This window comes from Debaryomyces fabryi (genome assembly GCF_001447935.2).
Source record: "Debaryomyces fabryi strain CBS 789 chromosome Unknown contig00085, whole genome shotgun sequence".
Lineage (NCBI taxonomy): Eukaryota > Fungi > Ascomycota > Pichiomycetes > Serinales > Debaryomycetaceae > Debaryomyces > Debaryomyces fabryi.
The window spans coordinates 27,762-46,789 of record NW_015385511.1 but is presented as its reverse complement, the minus strand read 5'-3'; the positions used below and the strand labels follow the sequence as shown (position 1 = coordinate 46,789).

At 33.4% G+C, this 19,028-nt stretch overlaps 10 protein-coding genes across 10 annotated transcripts; 5 read left to right on the top strand and 5 right to left on the bottom strand.

Annotated features, from left to right (window-relative positions):
- Positions 1-582: 582 nt before the first annotated feature.
- On the top strand, positions 583-5,012 carry ECM17 (sulfite reductase (NADPH) subunit beta; the record flags this gene model as incomplete). The annotated part of the gene is made up of 2 exons (XM_015612576.1): positions 583-604; positions 721-5,012. 2 exons carry the CDS (start codon positions 583-585, stop codon positions 5,010-5,012), a joined length of 4,314 nt encoding a protein of 1,437 aa, XP_015466618.1.
- Positions 5,013-5,156: 144 nt separating this feature from the next.
- On the bottom strand, positions 5,157-5,495 carry AC631_03746 (uncharacterized protein; the record flags this gene model as incomplete). Its single annotated transcript, XM_015612575.1, has 1 exon — positions 5,157-5,495. One exon carries the CDS (start codon positions 5,493-5,495, stop codon positions 5,157-5,159), a length of 339 nt encoding a protein of 112 aa, XP_015466617.1.
- A 281-nt stretch (positions 5,496-5,776) lies between these two features.
- Positions 5,777-6,616, top strand: RPN10 (proteasome regulatory particle base subunit; the record flags this gene model as incomplete). The annotated part of the gene is made up of 1 exon (XM_015612574.1): positions 5,777-6,616. One exon carries the CDS (start codon positions 5,777-5,779, stop codon positions 6,614-6,616), a length of 840 nt encoding a protein of 279 aa, XP_015466616.1.
- Positions 6,617-6,799: 183 nt separating this feature from the next.
- CSM3 (Csm3p) lies at positions 6,800-7,771 on the bottom strand (the record flags this gene model as incomplete). The annotated part of the gene is made up of 1 exon (XM_015612573.1): positions 6,800-7,771. The coding sequence occupies one exon, from the start codon at positions 7,769-7,771 to the stop codon at positions 6,800-6,802; it is 972 nt and encodes a 323-aa protein (XP_015466615.1).
- A 550-nt stretch (positions 7,772-8,321) lies between these two features.
- On the top strand, positions 8,322-9,356 carry AC631_03743 (uncharacterized protein; the record flags this gene model as incomplete). Its single annotated transcript, XM_015612572.1, has 1 exon — positions 8,322-9,356. The coding sequence occupies one exon, from the start codon at positions 8,322-8,324 to the stop codon at positions 9,354-9,356; it is 1,035 nt and encodes a 344-aa protein (XP_015466614.1).
- Positions 9,357-9,504: 148 nt separating this feature from the next.
- On the top strand, positions 9,505-10,611 carry AC631_03742 (putative polyadenylation protein; the record flags this gene model as incomplete). Its single annotated transcript, XM_015612571.1, has 1 exon — positions 9,505-10,611. One exon carries the CDS (start codon positions 9,505-9,507, stop codon positions 10,609-10,611), a length of 1,107 nt encoding a protein of 368 aa, XP_015466613.1.
- A 31-nt stretch (positions 10,612-10,642) lies between these two features.
- On the bottom strand, positions 10,643-11,881 carry AC631_03741 (exopolyphosphatase; the record flags this gene model as incomplete). Its single annotated transcript, XM_015612570.1, has 1 exon — positions 10,643-11,881. One exon carries the CDS (start codon positions 11,879-11,881, stop codon positions 10,643-10,645), a length of 1,239 nt encoding a protein of 412 aa, XP_015466612.1.
- Positions 11,882-12,035: 154 nt separating this feature from the next.
- PMT4 (dolichyl-phosphate-mannose-protein mannosyltransferase) lies at positions 12,036-14,303 on the bottom strand (the record flags this gene model as incomplete). The annotated part of the gene is made up of 1 exon (XM_015612569.1): positions 12,036-14,303. One exon carries the CDS (start codon positions 14,301-14,303, stop codon positions 12,036-12,038), a length of 2,268 nt encoding a protein of 755 aa, XP_015466611.1.
- Positions 14,304-14,548: 245 nt separating this feature from the next.
- On the bottom strand, positions 14,549-17,854 carry AC631_03739 (uncharacterized protein; the record flags this gene model as incomplete). The annotated part of the gene is made up of 1 exon (XM_015612568.1): positions 14,549-17,854. One exon carries the CDS (start codon positions 17,852-17,854, stop codon positions 14,549-14,551), a length of 3,306 nt encoding a protein of 1,101 aa, XP_015466610.1.
- A 140-nt stretch (positions 17,855-17,994) lies between these two features.
- Positions 17,995-18,930, top strand: AC631_03738 (uncharacterized protein; the record flags this gene model as incomplete). Its single annotated transcript, XM_015612567.1, has 1 exon — positions 17,995-18,930. One exon carries the CDS (start codon positions 17,995-17,997, stop codon positions 18,928-18,930), a length of 936 nt encoding a protein of 311 aa, XP_015466609.1.
- Positions 18,931-19,028: the final 98 nt, after the last annotated feature.

The following is a 19,028-nucleotide window of genomic DNA, read 5'->3' as shown; positions in this document are numbered from 1 at the left end:
TCATACGACAAGTTGAAGATCTAAATACCTAATAGCTTTGTTATATACACAGAATGATCACTCTATATATTTTTATAACACGAAAATGTACTTTAATTTGATACCTACAGTCAATACAAAGGTCTTCCATCCTTGTCCACTTTCTCTTAACAATCACCCCAAGTAAGACTTTTTCGCTGAAATCGGTCCAAACTACTACCGACTCTAGATGATGATAAATTTTTATCAATCATATCATTACACGTGAAACCATACACCCAATAGAATTTCTTTCAATTATTACTATAACTCACGTGTTGTTGCTTGATACGTTATCTGAAGTATCTCACTCGGCCCCATTCTGAGTGCAAAAACCGGGTCAATTAACGAAGAAGCTGCTGAATATTCAATATATTCCTTCACATTAGTAGTGATTGGCCTCGTTCCCATGATAACAGACAATTTTCCAGTCACGTGCGAATTGGTAATTGGGATTCACTAGAGGCATTGTATAATGGATGATTTCTACAAAAATAAAAAATCTACATACATCTTCAGTAGTTCTTTTCTTCTATTTCATAGTATTGATTCAAGATTATAAAAATGGGAAGTCAAATAGAAGCCAGTATGTTATTTTTTGGTCAGAGAAGACAGATATAGAAAAGGAGTTCCTGGACAGAAGCGTGCAACTTTCTGGGAGTATCTGGTGAATATTTTTTAAACCTCGTTCTAACAATTTAGTCTCCAATGTTATCAAGAATTTTGAGGGTTCAGTATTTGTGACTCAACCGGCCAAATCTGTTGAATCGTCTTTTTCGAAGTACTTGCCAAATGCAAATACTTTGATAGACTCTAATGATCCATACAGTATCATAAATAACTATGCAGAGCATAAGACTACAGGCGAAGAAGAACAAAATGACGAAATAATTACTGTTACCACCAACGGTTCTACAATTTTCAGAAATTTGCCATTCTTATCTTCAAGAGCATTCAAGACAAGCAAGATTGTATCGCATGTTGAATTGCTGAATTTTGATTTTTCAATTGTTTCTGCATTGAGGGACTTGAATATCCCAGTTTTAGTATCACAATCTATTAATGAGTCGGTTGTATTCTCTAAATTGAGTTACAATTTAAGTGAAAGATTCGGACAACCAGTATTCCACTTTTTTGCACCTTCTAACTACCGTACCACTTTGAGCGAAAAGGTGGATGGTAAGATAATCATTGATGATTTATCCAAGTATGAATTTAATGATCTTATAACTAAGTTTGGTGTGTCTCCATTTGAGGTTGTTGCAGGTAATTCTAAGGCTCAGCATTCAATTGTATACTTTGGTCAATTAAGCGATGAACTTATTAGTGCTGCTAAAAACGAGAATGTTTTGTTGGTTTCAATCAAGGTTTACAAGCCTTTTGATTTACAAAATTTATTAACTATAATACCATCATCAGTTGAAACTATTACTTTTGTTTCTCAAACCACTTCCCCATCGGCTTCGTTTGCTCCTTTATTATTAGATTTTTTCCAAGAGTATTCAAAGTACCAAACCTTGAAGAACTTCACAAAGGTGGCTGCTGCGTTCTTCGGTTACATAAAGTCGGAAAAGTATTCAGAAATTATTGCTAACCTTTTGTCTAACATAAAATCTGAATCTCCTGTTCAAAACTTGGCATTCGGTAAAATGAATACAGAATTAACTACTAAAGCTAGTAAAGAAAGATATGGTGAATCTCTCAAAGCTATTAGCAATGTCCGTAACTTAGAACAAGCTTATTTGAAGATTTTACAGCAAGTCAACTCCGATAATTTAAACATTTTGAACGAATTCAATGCAGAAAATATTGGTGTTGAAACCAATCCTGAATATGGTTACGGTGCATACTTGAACTATGAAGAACAACAAAAGCAATTAACGGATTTGGTTTATGCAGCTATTCAAGAGAACACATTTAAGTCAATTGATAACGAAAAATTGATCGATAATTTGTCTAAATGGTTAATCAATGTTAGAGAAAATATTGAAACTACCAATGATTCAGTATTGGAGACTATTAAATTATTAGAAACTGATACCAATTCTTCTAATGCAAAGAACATTTTAGACTTGAAGGAATATTTCAAAGTAAACAAAAACTGGTTGATAGGTTCGGACGCATGGTCGTACGATTTAGGATCTTCTGGTGTGCACAATTTGATCACTTCTAATAAAAACATTAACATGTTGATTATCGATTCTGAGCCTTACGAAGATAAATCAAATGATAAGACCGTTAATGGTTTCCGTAAAAAGGATGTTGGTTTATATGCAATGAACTATGGTGGTTGTTATGTTGCATCTGTCGCTATTTACTCATCTTATACCCAGGTATTGCAAGCTTTTATCGAAGCTGAAAAATTCAACGGTCCTTCAATTGTTTTAGCTTATTTACCATATCATAGTGAATTTGATAATACTTTATCGATTTTAAAGGAAACTAAGCTTGCAGTTGATAGTGGATACTGGCCATTATACAGATACGATCCAACTATTGAAAATGAATTTGAATCCTTTATATTAGACTCCTCTAATTTAAGAAATCAATTGAAGAACTTCTTGGATCGTGAAAATAAATTGACTTTATTAGCAAAGAAAGATCCATTATTGTCTAGAAACTTGACTAGTAATGCTACTACTGAAATTAAGGCTAAACAACTCAAAGCTGCTAATGATTCTTATAGTAAATTATTGCAGGGATTATCTGGTCCACCATTAACAGTTGCTTTTGCATCTGATGGTGGTAATGCAGAGGCTGTTGCCAAGAAGATCAATAGACAAGCTCTTGGAAGAGGATTAAAATCAATCGTGTTAGCAATGGATGATATATCAATGGAAGATTTGCCAAATGAAACGAATATTGTATTTATTACGTCAACTTCGGGTCAAGGTGAATTCCCAACGAACGGTAAACAATTTTGGGATGGCTTAAAGAATTCCAACGATATTGATTTGTCAACTATCAAATTCTCCGTTTTCGGTTTAGGTGATTCTGAATACTGGCCAAGAAAAGAAGACAAGCATTATTACAACAAACCTGGTAAAGATTTATTCAATAAGGTAAAATTCTACGGTGGTGTCGAATTAATCGATATTGGTTTAGGTGATGATCAAGATGCCGATGGCTTCAATACTGGTTTGAATGAATGGGAGCAAAAATTGTGGAAGGCATTAGGAGTAGATAATGTTGAAGGTGTTGAAGAACCAAAGCCATTAACTAATGAAGATATGAAAATTCAATCTGATTACTTAAGAGGTACTATTGTTGAAGGTTTGAATGATCAATCTACTGGAGCTATCAGCGCTGTTGACCAACAATTAACTAAGTTTCATGGTATTTATATGCAAGATGATCGTGATATCAGAGAAGAACGTAAGAGCAAGGGTATGGAACCAGCATATTCCTTTATGGTTAGAGTTAGATTACCAGGTGGTATTGCTACTCCATCTCAATACTTGAGAATGGATGAATTGTCTGATGAAAGGGGTAATGGAACCTTGAAATTGACCACAAGAGCTACCTTTCAACTTCATGGTGTTGTTAAACACGATTTGAAGCCAGCAATTAGAGGTATGAATGCCACATTAATGGACACTTTAGCAGCCTGTGGTGATGTCAACAGAAATGTTATGGTTTCTGCTTTACCTCACAATGCAAAGGTTCATTCACAAGTTTCCCAAACTGGTGCATTAATATCTGAATATTTGTTACCTCAAACTACTGCGTATCACGAAATTTGGTTACAAGGCGAAGACGACGGTGATAAGCCAGGAGCATCCAAGAACTGGGAAAACCGTAAAGAAGGTCCAAAGAAAGAAAAGACGTTAGTGGCAGGTAATGCTTTGACTGATTTCGAACCTCAATACGGTCCAACATATTTACCAAGAAAGTTTAAGGTCGTTATTACTGTCCCACCATACAATGATGTTGATGTCTATGCACATGATATTGGTTTGATTGCTATCGTCGAAGACAATGAAGTTCTTGGTTTCAACGTTTTAGCCGGTGGTGGTATGGGATCTACTCATAATAATAAAAAGACTTACCCAAGAACTGGGTCTATGTTTGGTTACGTTCCAAAAGACAAGATTCATATTGCATGTGAAAAGATCATGTTGGTTCAAAGAGACTTTGGTGATAGAACAAATAGAAAGCATGCTAGATTGAAGTACACCATTGATGACTTGGGTGTTGATGTGTTTAAAGGTAAGGTTGAGGAGTTATTAGGTTTCAAATTTGAAGAACCTAAGCCTTTTGAAATTAAGTCCAATGTTGATTATTTCGGTTGGTGTAAGGACGAAACTGGCGCAAATCATTTCACTGCTTTCATTGAAAATGGTAGAATTGAGGACACAGCTGATTTACCTCAAAAGACCGGTTTAAAGAAAATCGCAGAATACTTAATACAAAACGAAAGACCTGGTGAATTTAGATTGACTGGTAACCAGCATATTTTACTTTCTAACATCAGCGATGATGATTTAGAAAAAGTGAAATCGTTGTTAGCTCAATACAAATTAGATAACACCGACTTCTCTGCTTTAAGATTGTCTTCAGCAGCATGTGTTGCCTTCCCAACTTGTGGTTTAGCCATGGCTGAGTCAGAACGTTACTTACCTGAATTAATTACTAAATTAGAAGAGGCCTTAGAAGACTATGGATTAAGACATGATTCAGTTGTTATGAGAATGACTGGTTGTCCAAATGGTTGTGCTAGACCATGGGTTGCCGAAGTCGCATTGGTCGGTAAAGCTTATGGTGCCTATAATTTAATGTTGGGTGGTGGTCACCATGGTGAAAGATTGAATAAGATTTACAGATATTCTATTAAGGAAGATGAAATTTTAGATATCCTTAAACCATTGTTCAAGAGATGGAGTTTAGAAAGAAACGAAGGAGAACCATTTGGTGATTTCTGTATCAGAATTGGTATTATTAAACCAACAACTGAAGGTAAATTCTTCCATGATGATATTCCTGAAGATGCTTAATGTTTATAGTTTAATTAGTTGTTATTATTTTTAAGTTTATTTCATATTGATGTTCCAATACATTTATTAATTTTATTAATTATCGGTAGTATGTCATTTCTAGTTCTATAGAATACAGTTATGCTAATTTTTAATGTTTAGGGTTTATGGTTTAGTGATCTTCCCATTCAATGCAGTTCGATTCGAGATTCTGGTGCTATATGAAATATTGGTGCTATTATTAGACGACGAGTTCTCCTGTAACTGCCGCACATCTTTGAGCAAACCTTTTATTGTCGGCTTGTGGTGTCTTTCTACTTCTAGAACATCTTTTAGCCTTATATTCCATAATGTTACACTTACAGAGTTCAATCTTCTAAGGACCTTACTTTCACATATTTCTGCTATCCTGTCGGATTCACTATTCATAACTTGTAATCTTTTTTCAGTATGATTCTTTATGTGCTGTATAAGCTTTTCCTTCTCTGCTTTAGTATATGGCATGCTTTTCAATAGATAATATGATTAGTATATGTTTGATAATGTTTGCACCAAAACATAGAAGTAGTTGATATGTCCGGTTCAGACACGAATTTTATAATGATCAACGGTGGCGATTATATCAGAATAATAGATAGATAACTCTAGCTAACAATCAATTGTTCAGTATAATTCATTGATTGAGGTAATAAGAGGGTGAAGGTATCACGGAAATATACTTCAACTTATTATACAAAAACAATTTTATTCCTTTGATTCATATTAATATAAATAATAGATTAAAAATGGTTCTTGAAGCTACGATGATAGCAATCGATAACTCCGAGTATATGAGGAATGGAGATTATTTAACATCTAGATATGATGCCCAGCTTACAGCAACCGAGTTTATCTTTCAAAATAAGGTTAATTCTAATCCAGAGAATACTGTCGGATTATTGGCATATGGTGGGAATGGGCCTCAGGTATTATCTACTTTGACCACAGACTTCGGTAAAATATTATCAGGGGCTCATGAAACAAAAATATCAGGAGAAAATCACTTTTCAAGTGGTATTCAGGTTGCAGCATTGGCTTTGAAGCACCGTCAAAATAAAGTTCAGAGTCAAAGAATCATAATATTTGTAGGTAGTCCAGTCACTGAATCTGAGAAGGATTTGGAAAAGTTAGCCAAAAAGATGAAAAAGAATAACGTAGCCATTGATATTATAAATTTTGGTGAAGAATCCGTTAATACATCTAAATTAGAGAAATTTAATTCGATTATAAATAACCATGATAACTCGCATCTCGTTACTATTCCACCAGGACCAAGGTTGTTATATGAAGTTATTGCTACGTCTCCTATCTTGGTCGAAGATGGATTTGATATGGGTGGTAACGGCTCGGATATGGGAATGGATGCATTTGGTGGAGGTAATGGCGATCTTATTGATCCAAATATGGACCCAGACTTGGCTTTAGCTTTGAGACTTTCATTAGAAGAAGAAAAAGCAAGACAAGAAAGAGAAGCTGCAGAAAAGGCCAAGAACGAATCCGGTTCAAATGATTTGGAACAAATTGCAGAAGACAAAGAACAAGCTGAAGATAAAAATGAAGACGCCAATATGAAAGACGCCAATTAGAAACTAAAATTAACAGTGAATCGTGCATTATCAGTTATATCTTCTAATTAGATTTTATATAAATTAATAAAATTTTACATTCAGTAATAGGCACGTAGCTGTATGGGAATCAAAATCATCTTGGTTAAAGATGAAAATAGCTATCTTGTTACAGATGCTTCATTGACATGCATGAGGGTCTATTTATAATCCCATTTCTCTCATAACTGCTAATTCATCTTCATGTTCATGATCGTCAATTTCGTTTTCTTCAATTGGATATTCATCATGTTTGTTGATTGCCTCGGATCTGATAGGTATATCATCGTCAGAAAAGGGGTCATCTGATTCATCTGATTCATTTGCGTTCTCTGTAGCATTAGTTTTAGTATTAGGTACATGGGTAGACACATCATGTTCCAAATTCGAAGCAGTAGTATCAATATCCCTCGATATATCTTCGGTAGATAATGTGGTTGGTGTATGGTACAAATCATCGTCATCACCAACAAATAACCCATTAGTTTGGTTTGTTTTCATAAAACTCCAGTCATCGTCAGCTATGTCTTGAGTTACTTGTGCTTCTTGGTTCTCTGGCAACGTATTATCCTGTTGATGATGTGTTTCTGGCGTTTTTATTCTTTCTGTATCGATTATACCTTTACTTTCTTTCAATTTACGTAATTCTTGCTCTATTAGTTCACGCCTGTAAAGTTTAAGTTGGCCTGATTTCGAACCAAAACTTCGAACCAATTGTAAACAATCCTTGAACTTAGCTTTCGGAAATAATCCATGGCACCAGAGTTGATAGAATTGTAGCATTGATGATAAGTTTTTAAACTCATTTTCATGTTTTAAGTGTCTTACGGCCTTTGAACTCAACGATGTCCTTTTAGACGAAAGCGTCTTCTGTAATGCTTTATCATTCTTTTGAAAAACCCGTATCAACTTAGAATGATTTTGTATAACATAATTCAATCCTTTCTGTTTATTAAATATCCTTTCATTATCAATTTTGGCAACTTTAGCTCTGCTAGATAATTTGATCGTTTGATCTAGTCCTAAGAGATCATCTCCGTCCTTATTCGCAGATTCATTGGTCTGAGATTGCTGATCAGTTTCAGTTGGAGCGAATTCTTCTTGATGGAACAAACTTAACTCTTCTTCCAAATCCATGAGTCGTTTTGTATTTTCCGGTTGTAAATATCCTTGGAATGAAGATTAGTGTTATTACGTGGAAAGAAAACAACGCGTCAATATATAGAAATGTCGCGTGCAACAATTCACTATAATTCGTCTTAAACAAATTCGACTACCATCTTAGATATATATTTGACAAAAATCATCAAGTATATGAATAAGAAATAGCATATAATGTCAATAGAATCATCCTTTATGATGTTGTTACCACTAATTCTTTTTAAAGAAATATTCAGTCATTTTCTAAAGTAATCGCATTTTTGATAAATACCCTAACCATACTGTTCTGATTCCTGGATAATTCGAGTTATGTATATTGTCAACCTTGTAATGATCTATAGATTTATTCTTGCAAATTATTCAAAAAAAAGGATTATTAGTATATAAGTTTATATTTTTGCACAGTATAGTGGTTGGCTGCAAAATTGTAAGAAAACCACAAATATGATGACAAAATATATGAATAAAACATAGAGTACTTGGAAAACATTAATATTTAATATTTGTATTTTATGCATGATTTATAATGCTCTACTTGCTAATACCTAATATTCTTTGCTTTGTATGGCCACTATTGTTAACACTTAAAGTGTTGACCGGAGCGTATAACAAGAGGCACCCCATTGATGTCAGAAACAGCGACCAAGTTAAATTTTTACTTAACTACTGGATATGCTTTATTGCTGTCGATTATATCGAGAAACTGGTGCTATGTAGTGCTATGTTTTGGCCATTTGTTAAATTCGGATATTTTCCGGACCTTTTTTCTTCCACAGTTAAAATTTGGCTATTTTATAATCATGGATGCTTGGTAATAAACTATTGTTACCTAGACCTTCTTTTGAGGAAGGTTACATGTGATTTAGGATCAGTGGATTCTTTTGAAGGTTTAGAGATGAAGCTTATCAATCCAGTGATGAAAACTTTATTGGCTGAAAGTTACCTTGCCCCGCTTAAATTGCTATCTAATAAAACAAAAAGCCAGATATTTGGTAGAATTGTTCAATTCAGCGAAGGTTTTGCTAAGTCTGGTGACAAATCTTTTTTGCAGTTTTCATTAGACAACATTTGTTATATGGATTCTGAACAGGATCTTGAAAGGAATTTCGAGATAACAAAAACGTTCATTGGTTCAGTAATGTCTTTTCTCCAAAATCAATTAGTACTTTTAAACTTTCAAGAAGAGCCAGCAGCACCAATATCAAGATTTTTTCAGGTTTTATTAATACCAAATATTCAAAATGTTGGCTCGCAGAATACTCTGAAGAACAATTCATTTAACGAAAGATTTGAACCAATTCACATGGATCTTACGACTACTAAGACTAATAATAAGTCCCCGAATGAATTAGAATATAAATCACAAATTGGTAATTTAGTTCAAAAGTATTCAATTAATAAAAAGCTGGTCCCAAGAAGTGTTGAGAATTCTCATTTCACTACATATACCAAGCGAAAACTGAAAAGGTCAAGTTCTAAATCTAAATATCTCGATAATGCAATATGTGGATATATTCCATCAACGATTTCTAAACCCTTTCAATTACGGAGGCACAAGTAGTGATTTAAAGCTTATCCAGGTTTAAATCTAAATGAATGAAGATTCAAAAAAAAGTCAATTATCGTAGAATTTGCAATCAGATCTCAAGTGCGGTAAAAAAAAAAAACTTCATAATATCACATATAGATATATTATTTATACTGAATAGATGTATTTTACAGAATATTTGCCTAGACTAAGATCTATATCTGTGATTATTGAAACAAAATGCACGATTAATGATTTGATAAATATAAAACTAAACAGTAAAAATCAACTCTTAATTAAATTTCACGATTATGAAACATTAGTAAATTTGCCAGTACAAGTAAAGAATGATGGTAATATACGAATAGCAAACGCACATAAAATAGAAGATTGCTTACAATTAACAATCTCCTTGACAACTTATGATTCTATTGAAATTTCGGAAAAGACTGAATCTTTCATGAATTTTTCGTCATCAAACTTGGTTCAAAAATGGTCCTGTAAAGATTTGAAAGCTAAAACTCCACAAACTAACAATAAGAATAATTTTAAATTTACATGTTTACACTGTTCCCATGAGATAATTGATTCTCAAGAGTATAATAGATTTTTAGATATGCCGTCTGAATTATGGTCAGAAATGATGGAGTTCTGGCATTGTCATAAACCAGCCGGTGAGCATGATCATCAAGATTCCCACCGAAATTATAATGGCAGCCTCAAGCCTGGGGATACAGATGTTATAATTGGGAGTTATTATTTATTGATAAGCAGATGTGCACAGGTTGAAATTTCCAACCAAGACATAAAATGTGTATCCTGCAAGCATAATTTGGGAATTTTGGACAATTCGATAATGAAGGTCTTTAAATGGAACTTAGCATTGAAATATCACAATAACATAGAGACGTTCCCCTCTTACATTTACGTTTATAACTTAATTGTCGATAAGATAAATTTATCTGCCATTAGAAAATTTAACATTACATCTGAATCGAGACAAGACAATATTTTCATATGGATAATGAATATTGGCGTTGATGTATCCACGGAAAACTTCGTCTTAAATAATTCTTTAAAGGTATTCTACTATCATGATGATATCAAAGGCATTTCGAATGAAGATGAAAGTATAGAATCTCTAGTTTTACAGGATGATGTATTTAATGACTTTCTAAAAGAGTTATCTAAAATAAATAGTTTCATACCGAACTTAAAGAAAAAAATGACTTTGAAAGTTGATGAAGAATTAAGGATCTTTAATGTAAGTTTTATAGCAGGTTTATAATCTAAATAAATCAAAATTACAATTCTTATGTTTAGTTATTCTCGAGAATATTCTTGACAACGGGAACTATTTGCTTCCTTGAAGCCGCTAAGTTGTTCTGATTGTAGACTTTAAATTCTTGATTGTTTGCTAAATTAGCAAGATAATTATCAAAGTTTTCTAGTTTGTATGTATCAGAATTCAATTTCAATTCATCTTTAGCTAATTCAGCTAATTGCAGCAAAATTTCTTTGCGAGAATTTTTGGAGTTGAAAGTATATCCGAACTCTCTTGCGTATTGATCATTTTCTTGCCTAGTATAAGAAGGTGTCATGACCAAAAGATCTAAATTGAGATCTTTCATGATTTTATTGAAAGTCTCTGATATTTCCTCTTTAGAATAGTTTGAGAATAACCAATAGAATGATTTACCAATGGAACTAAATCCAACCGTTGTAGATACATCACTTTTGGAAATGAACTTGAATTGCTTATAGTCCTTTTTTAAAATATCATAAAATGAAAACCCTTTCATATCCTTTTTTGCTTTCTTTATCTGTTTATAATATCCTTTTAATAACTTTTCGATATTATCAGTACTTTGACAAGCATATTCATTTAATCCTTTGAGTAAATTCTCATTTTTTTGTAAAATATTTTGATATTCACTAAAGGCGATAACATCTCCTCCTTCAACCTTTTGGGTCATATTTGACGTATCAATTAACAAAGAACCCAACAACAAAGGAACCACTTCATTATTTTTTTCATAGAAAATATCCTTATTACTAAATTGGTCATACCAATAGTTAAAGACTAAGGAAGAACAAGATCCATTACTATGGATTATTCTTGGGTTTGCATTTAAAAATACTGATTCATCCTGATGGTGGTCTATAATCCCAACTACTTCTAGCTTTCCTTCAGAAATATACTCCGTGAATATATCCCCTTGGACATTACAGTGATCAACTAATGTTAATTCGATAGGGGCATCGGATGCCGTTATTCTTTTGAAATCCTCAATGAAATATAAGCTATCCTCAGTTATTGAATACGAATTTAATAAAGTAACAATGTCTCTTCGTAACTTAAAGTCGTTTCTAGATATGTTAATTAATGGAATTAACAATGATTCATCTCTTTTGTAATTAAAATATGCAAAAGTAATTGCACTAATAACCGAGTCTAAATCAGCCGACTGATTACCTGTAACAAATCTTAAAGGAGTCTTGATTGAATTAGATTCCAATTGCTTCTTAAGAGTAACTAAATATGATCTCAATGACATTATTTTACCGATTCTTCCTTCGTATCTGTGATTTTTACTTCCTTATTTACATTTTAATAATTTTCGCGTTGAATGTTAAATTTATTTGGATTGATTGTACCTATTTAATACATAAAGCTTCATCAGGAACGCAAGAATATCTTTAATTGCGAGCTTATTTAGCATAGTGTAATTTGATATCTAACCATTGTCTATTTTTGACTTCTTCGACACTTAATGAGATATCACCATAAGTTACAGGTCTGAAATAGAAGAAGAACCAAACCACACCGACAGTACAAATACTCACAAAGGCGGCCAATCTATATTTCAAAACTCCCTTAGGACTATCAGTCTTCTTGTTACTGTTATTTGAACAAAGAAATTCAACAAGTCCACCAGAAAATAGCGCTGCAATCAAGTGCGCTGGTAAATAATGATGCAAGAACTTCTGTCTATTCATTAGGAAAAATGGGAGGTAATGGGCGCTCCATCCAACAAACAAAAATCCTAATGTATTATATAATCTTGATCTTGCCTTGTTGTTCAAAATATAAACATGACGACGGCGAGTTACTTGATCAGCTAATAATAAACCGACGTAAATAGCAAGGAAACCGACTTCTAACCAGAACCCGATAACATTACCAGTGAAGAAGATTTGTTTTCTTTCATCATTATCATTCCAGAAAGAAACACCGGAAAGTGCTAATGGCCAAGAGTCGGGTTGAGAAGCGAATGGGTGTTGGGAGGATAAAATATTGTTATGGTGAAACATTAATAACTGCAATTCCCACCATTTCTTCAAAAATGGAATTTTCCTTATAACCTTAGGGACATACTCTGCCCTTTTGTCATCTTCTCTTAAATTCACAATTTCATCGAAAACCCAGACGTTACTTCTATCTTGGACTTTTTTATTTCCACTAACTTCCTGGTGACCAAATCCCCATTCAGGCAATACTTCATCATCATGAGTCCACATGGCGACCACTGTATCGACATGGATAACCTTCAATGGAATGGCCTTTGTTCTGACAAGCTTTCTTTTGTTCTTATCATTACCTGATTCAGAAAGACGTAATCTGAATAAAGTCTCATTATAATGGACAACATTAGCTTCATCATCATAAGCGATAGTAAACTCTTCGTTAGTTGGTTTCAAAGGTGATGCTACATCATGAGATAATAAATAACCCCCAGTTCCAACATGTCTGAGTCTGACGATGTCATTTGTATAAATCGCTTTCCCTTCAGCATCAACATTGTTAGAAGAAGGTAAAATTTCCCAGTGGTTATTGATATCTGAAGATTCCTTATTTTCAGGATCAAAAACACAAGTAACTTGTTGAGTATTCGAAGATACTCTACCATCTTCATAACGCAAAGGGTAATCAAAAAGATGAGAGTGCAAGAATGCATCAGTATCCTTATGTTTAATTGTGATAATATCATTATAGTGAACATCTTTAGCATGTCTAGCCATTGGGGATTCAAGCAATGATTCTTGGAACTCTGAAGACATAAAAGAATCGCCTGGTCCTGACTTGACTAAAATTGCAAAATGCAAATAAAACCAGAATAAATAGATTGTAAATGGAACAATAATCAAGGCCCATAATCTAGCAAAGAAATGTTTTGACAAGTCTGTTAATGTTAAACCTCTCTTATAATCCATTAAAAACCACAATTCATATAAAACACCAATTCCAATGGTGAAATATGTGAAAACACCGACGTATTTAGTTGAAATAACACAAGATAAAAAGACCCCAGTCAATGACAACCACGTCCACCATTTTCTAGTAAATGGCGCTTTACGATAAGTAATGAATTTGGTGTAGGCAAAAATTGTCAATGCAACACTTAAAATCAAGGTAGCATCTAACAAGATCAATCTAGATTCAGCAACATGAGCATTATCAAAACATACCAATAAACTTGAAAAAAGACAGGCAGGAACAGAGTACCCCAAATTCTTCATTGTTAAGAACATCACAGGTACAACGGCAGCACCTTGGATAGCCAGAAAAGATCTGTATGCAACATATGGAACATTATGTTCAATATAATTATCACCAATATTCTCAAATTTAAATTTTCCATCATAACCAACAAGATAACCAACAAAAGCAATCAATAATTTTGCAAAAGGAGGGTGCAAATCAAAAAAATATGTTCTTTCCAAGTAATATGAAGCAAACTTTCCAAAATGGACTTCGTCAAATACAACTTTGGCAGGTGTATCAATTTTGGAAAATCTCGTGTAAATTGCACATAATGTTACTATAATCAATGCTATATAATACTTTTTTTCCGGCTCCTTCGGGGTTACCGAACCTTCATTGTAAGCTTTTAGTTTATTTAAATCATCATCAACAATTGAACTAGGTGGAGGTGTTGCAGACTTCTTACCTCCTCTTTTTCTGACCGCCTGAGACATTTTAACGTTATACTCAATTGACTAGAAATCAACTTATTACTCCTATGATTCAATGATAACTAGTAAACAAAAGGTTATGGTTTACTGAATGAAAGGTAACTTCTTGACTGATTGTCACGATAAATAACACGTTGTAAAGTTGAGTAATTTATATACAGGATAGTTTTTCAAGGTTAACATTTAAAGCCTTGTAGATAGACAATAAAAGCATTTCATTTCTTATATTAGGTACGCTAAATACTATATCACATGTGTTTCTTGGATCTCTTTTGAATACCTCCTCTACCTCTAACAATTGGTGCTGCAACAGTTTGTGGTGGGAAGTGAGAATTGGAAGCATAGTTTTGATGAGGAGGAAGGTGATCAAGCTGGCCGTTATACATACCTTCGACCGGGGTAGGCTCTCTTCCTTTGGATTCTTGTTCATAAGATTCTTGTGATACATTATTTCGAGTCAATTGTGGAATGCCCATTTCGTAGGCCTTCATCTCATTCAGTGCCTTTGCGTGATTGATCTCAATAGGCTTAGATGTTGAGAACAGGGCGATTCTGGAATTCTTTTCATCTAATAACCCTTCATATTTAAGAATTATAGCTGATAGTTCTTGAATTCGTCTTTCATATTGTGATGTGAAAGTGCTTATGTTCTTGCTTAAGTCATTTTTGGATGAAGAAAGTTTAGATTCATAAGATTTTATTGCTGCATCATACAAATCCTGTGCCTTTATTAATTCTTGGGAAATCTTTAAATTCTTATCGTTGAGTACCAAGATATCATTTTTCAAATTATAAATTTGCTTTTCTTGTTCACTTAAGTTGAAAGCGGTGCTAGTTTGAATCTTCTCAAGATGATCTATTTCCTTCAGTTTAGTTCTTTCCGTCAAATGCCTGATTTCTTGGTTTAATGTATCGTTTATTCGCTCCAGCTCATGTAATTTAGTTGTTAGCCTGTTAACTTCAACCTCCTTTTCAGGCAAAACAACCTGAATCGAATGATGTAAATTGTTACTCAATAATTGATGTTCACTTGTAGAATTGCTTAGGTCTGTTTTCAAGCGGCTGTTTTCGCCTTCAAGGTCTTTGATTTTATTAAATAAAAGTGAATTTTCATTCTTAAACTTAGATTCTGATTCTACCAACTGTAATTTTAATTGCTCTAAAGATTCGACAAGGGAATCATAACCTACCTTCAAACTATTGATTTCCAATATATTACTCCTGTTTTCAATAGATTGGTTATATAAACAGGATTGTTTTGAAAGCTTGTTCAATTTTAATTTAAGCTTAACATAGTGAGTTTTGTTTAGATCTCGCATATAATTTGAAAATTCTAATTCATTCTTCATGAGTAGCAATTCTCTATGATAATATTCAAGCGCTGTCCCATGTTGAAATTTATTATTGGTGATACTAAAATCTTGTACTTGAGTTGAATCCGAAGAAGGCACACTAGATATTGTTCCAGAAATTGAGTTTCTATGAACAGAAGTTGTCTCTAATGATGTAGTCGGAGAAGTACCAGGCCTATGAAGTAGTTCAATTTTTAATTTATCAGATGGTGGGATTTGATTTTTTGATTGATCTCTAACCTGCATGTTTGAATCAATTTTAGGGTCGCTTGCTTTAGTTGAAAGAATATAAAGCTTTTCGTGGGCCAAAAACATATCATTCAACAGTTGGTTCGATTTAAATTGATCAGGCCTCTTTGATTCTCGTGAATAATCAGCATCTAAATCGAAGCTAGTATCAGAAGCAGTTTCATTAACATGAGATACACGTTCATTTTCACTTCCATTTGGTTCATTTTCTTCCATTAATCCTTGATCAAACTTCACGTCCTTAAACTTTATGTCAGAAATGCTATTGGATCTTGTATCAATAATCTGCTTATTATTAAGATGCTGTAATGAGCTCGGTAATTTTTGCGATATATCCTTCATGTTCAAATAAATGGGTGCTGCAAAAGATGATTTTCGTGATACATGACGTGAATTTGACAGCGAGCCTGCGTTTGATTCACCTGTTCCCGTATATATAAATCCAAACAGATTACTGTTATTAGAACCAACATTAGTTTCTGATAGAGCTTTATCCGAGGATGATCTGACCATGTCGTCTTGATTATTAAATACGTTAATGACTAGATGTGGATTAAAGCTTAAACATTCTAGTGATATTTCTTCGGAGCGAAGATCATTGTCGCTTGATTCATCAAAGAGCCAAGCTAAAGGGTTTTCAAGCTCATTCTGTAATGTGAGCTTATCATATCGAAGAAAGTTGGGATGAAATGAAAATGACCTCAAGAAGTCTCTTGTGGTATTAATTATAGCGAGTTCTAAACTTTTTTCATAAGGCAATCCTTTATTTTCCATTATAGAACTAAGCAATTTGATTTTGAATATTTCAGTAGGACGGTTCATTAAAAACTTGAAGGGAGATTGACAAAACTTGCTTAAGTTCAACGGAAAGAGTCCGTACAATAGTGTAATTAAATGCAGTATATCTAGCTCAATCTTAGAGTTAGTAGGCGAGACACCTTTCAAAGGGTAGTTTTCTGCCAAGTCCCAAACTTTCAAGTTTTCATCGAGTAATTTTGCTAAGTAATCAGATTTATTAGGTATGTGTTCATTAAACAGCTCCCAATTTGATAACCTAATATAAATTACCAACAAGTCAGGAAAAGATTTTGCCATCTTATTGCAAACCTGAGGTATGAGCATAACAAGTAATGATAATGAAACAAGAAGAATGCTCTCATTATAGTCATATAACAAACTTCTAAGTAGGTTATAAAAAAGATCTGTATCAACTATTTGGTAAACTTGCAATGTATGAGAAGAAATCAACCTTGACAATAAGGTCAACATATCTAATCTTTGAGACGATGATTTAAAATATTTGTTGATCAAGTTAAAATATTCTTTCGTTTTCTTAAGTCCGTATTCGTGTAGTAAATCTTCACAATTTTTTTTCATGTATCGTATCCTTTCATAATAAAGCTGACTATCAGTTTCTTCTTTTGGTAAATGTAAACCTATTACATCGTATTGTTCATCTTTTTGACCGATATACAACTGTATAATAGTATCCATGACAATTGATGCTATTTGATCACGCCTTTCTATTAACAAAGTGTCCCCCGAAGATGTTTCTTTCATAGATAATTGACGAATAAAGTCTCGAGACTTCAATACAATCTGGATGTCATATCCAGCACTATCAACTGCAGGTTTAAGATATGTCTTAATCCAAAGTATTATCTCATTATCTATCAAAGTTGGCAGAAGCTGTGTCAAAATTTCCAAGAACAATATTTCCCTTGGCAAATTAGAGACTGGTTTAATATAAACATTATAAATACGGAATAATTCATCATTAATATTTATCGATTGTTTAATGCTCTGCAAATCATTGTGTTTTTCGTAAAATAAGCTTATCACTTTAAAAAGTTCAGAAGAGTCTGAATTTATTTTTTCTTCATCAGCATGATCTTTCCAATCATCAGTCAAGTTATTGAGTGCTTTAATAAGGGATCTAGAGGATCCATTCATGTCTTGCTACGGCCAAATTAAAAGTGTTCAAATTAAGAATGGTAAAATCTTAACGAAATGTAACTTTTGATTTGGACAGATTAAAATGCGATAAACAAAAATACATATAAATAAAGATTTACGGTCAATATCATACTGAGATGACTCAAACCTCATACATAGACATTATAAGGAAAATAGATAGCTTTCCTTATGAAGAGGATGCATTCTATTATAAATTGAGAACCCATGATAATTCTGCAACCTTGGGATACATAACACCAACAATTTCACAGTACTTTCAAGATGAGCAAGATATTTTGCTTAATACTGAAAAAAAGACGTTGACCTTATCTCCTAACTTGGATACTATTGAGAAAAGGAATGCGTTATTCAGTTTGATCGCTACGAAATGGCGTAAAATACCCTGTTTTTCGGAATCTCTTGATAAGGGCTGGAGAGACGAATTGTACACAGTGTACAACCCTACTCATACACCGTATGTGCAAATCGAAAGAGCATTCTCGGTTTTAATTGGAGTTATCACATATGGCGTTCACATCAATGGATACATACCTGCCCATAAGTCTTCAAACGGGAAACTTAAGATGTGGGTTCCTAGAAGGTCTGCTACAAAACCAACATATCCTGGTATGCTCGACAATACTGTTGCTGGTGGACTAGGATACCCGTATGGTATCTGGGAGACTGTTATTAAGGAATGCCACGAGGAGGCCGGCTTAGGAGAAGAATTTGTAAACACTCATATTAGATCTGCTGGTGTTGTTCTGTATATCTACGAACCAAATGGTCGTAAAGATACGGTACAACCAGAGGTAGAATATATATACGATCTAGAGTTTGATAATGAAACAGATGTTCTTCCTTACCCTGAAGATGGTGAGGCCGAAGACTTTACCTTGATGGATGTTAATGAAGTTTTGGAAAGGTTACTAAATAATGAATTTAAGCCAAATTGTGGTTTGGTAGTTACAGATTTCTTAATTAGACATGGTTATATAACACCTGAATCAGATAAGAATTATCTTGAAATCGTATCTAGATGTCATAGAATAATGCCATTTCCAACCATTTAGACAATATATGCAATATTTTTTCGAGCAGATAACCGCATTATTTGCTATAAATTAAATCAAAAAGCACTTGTAGATAAACAGACTCATTTCGATTAGAT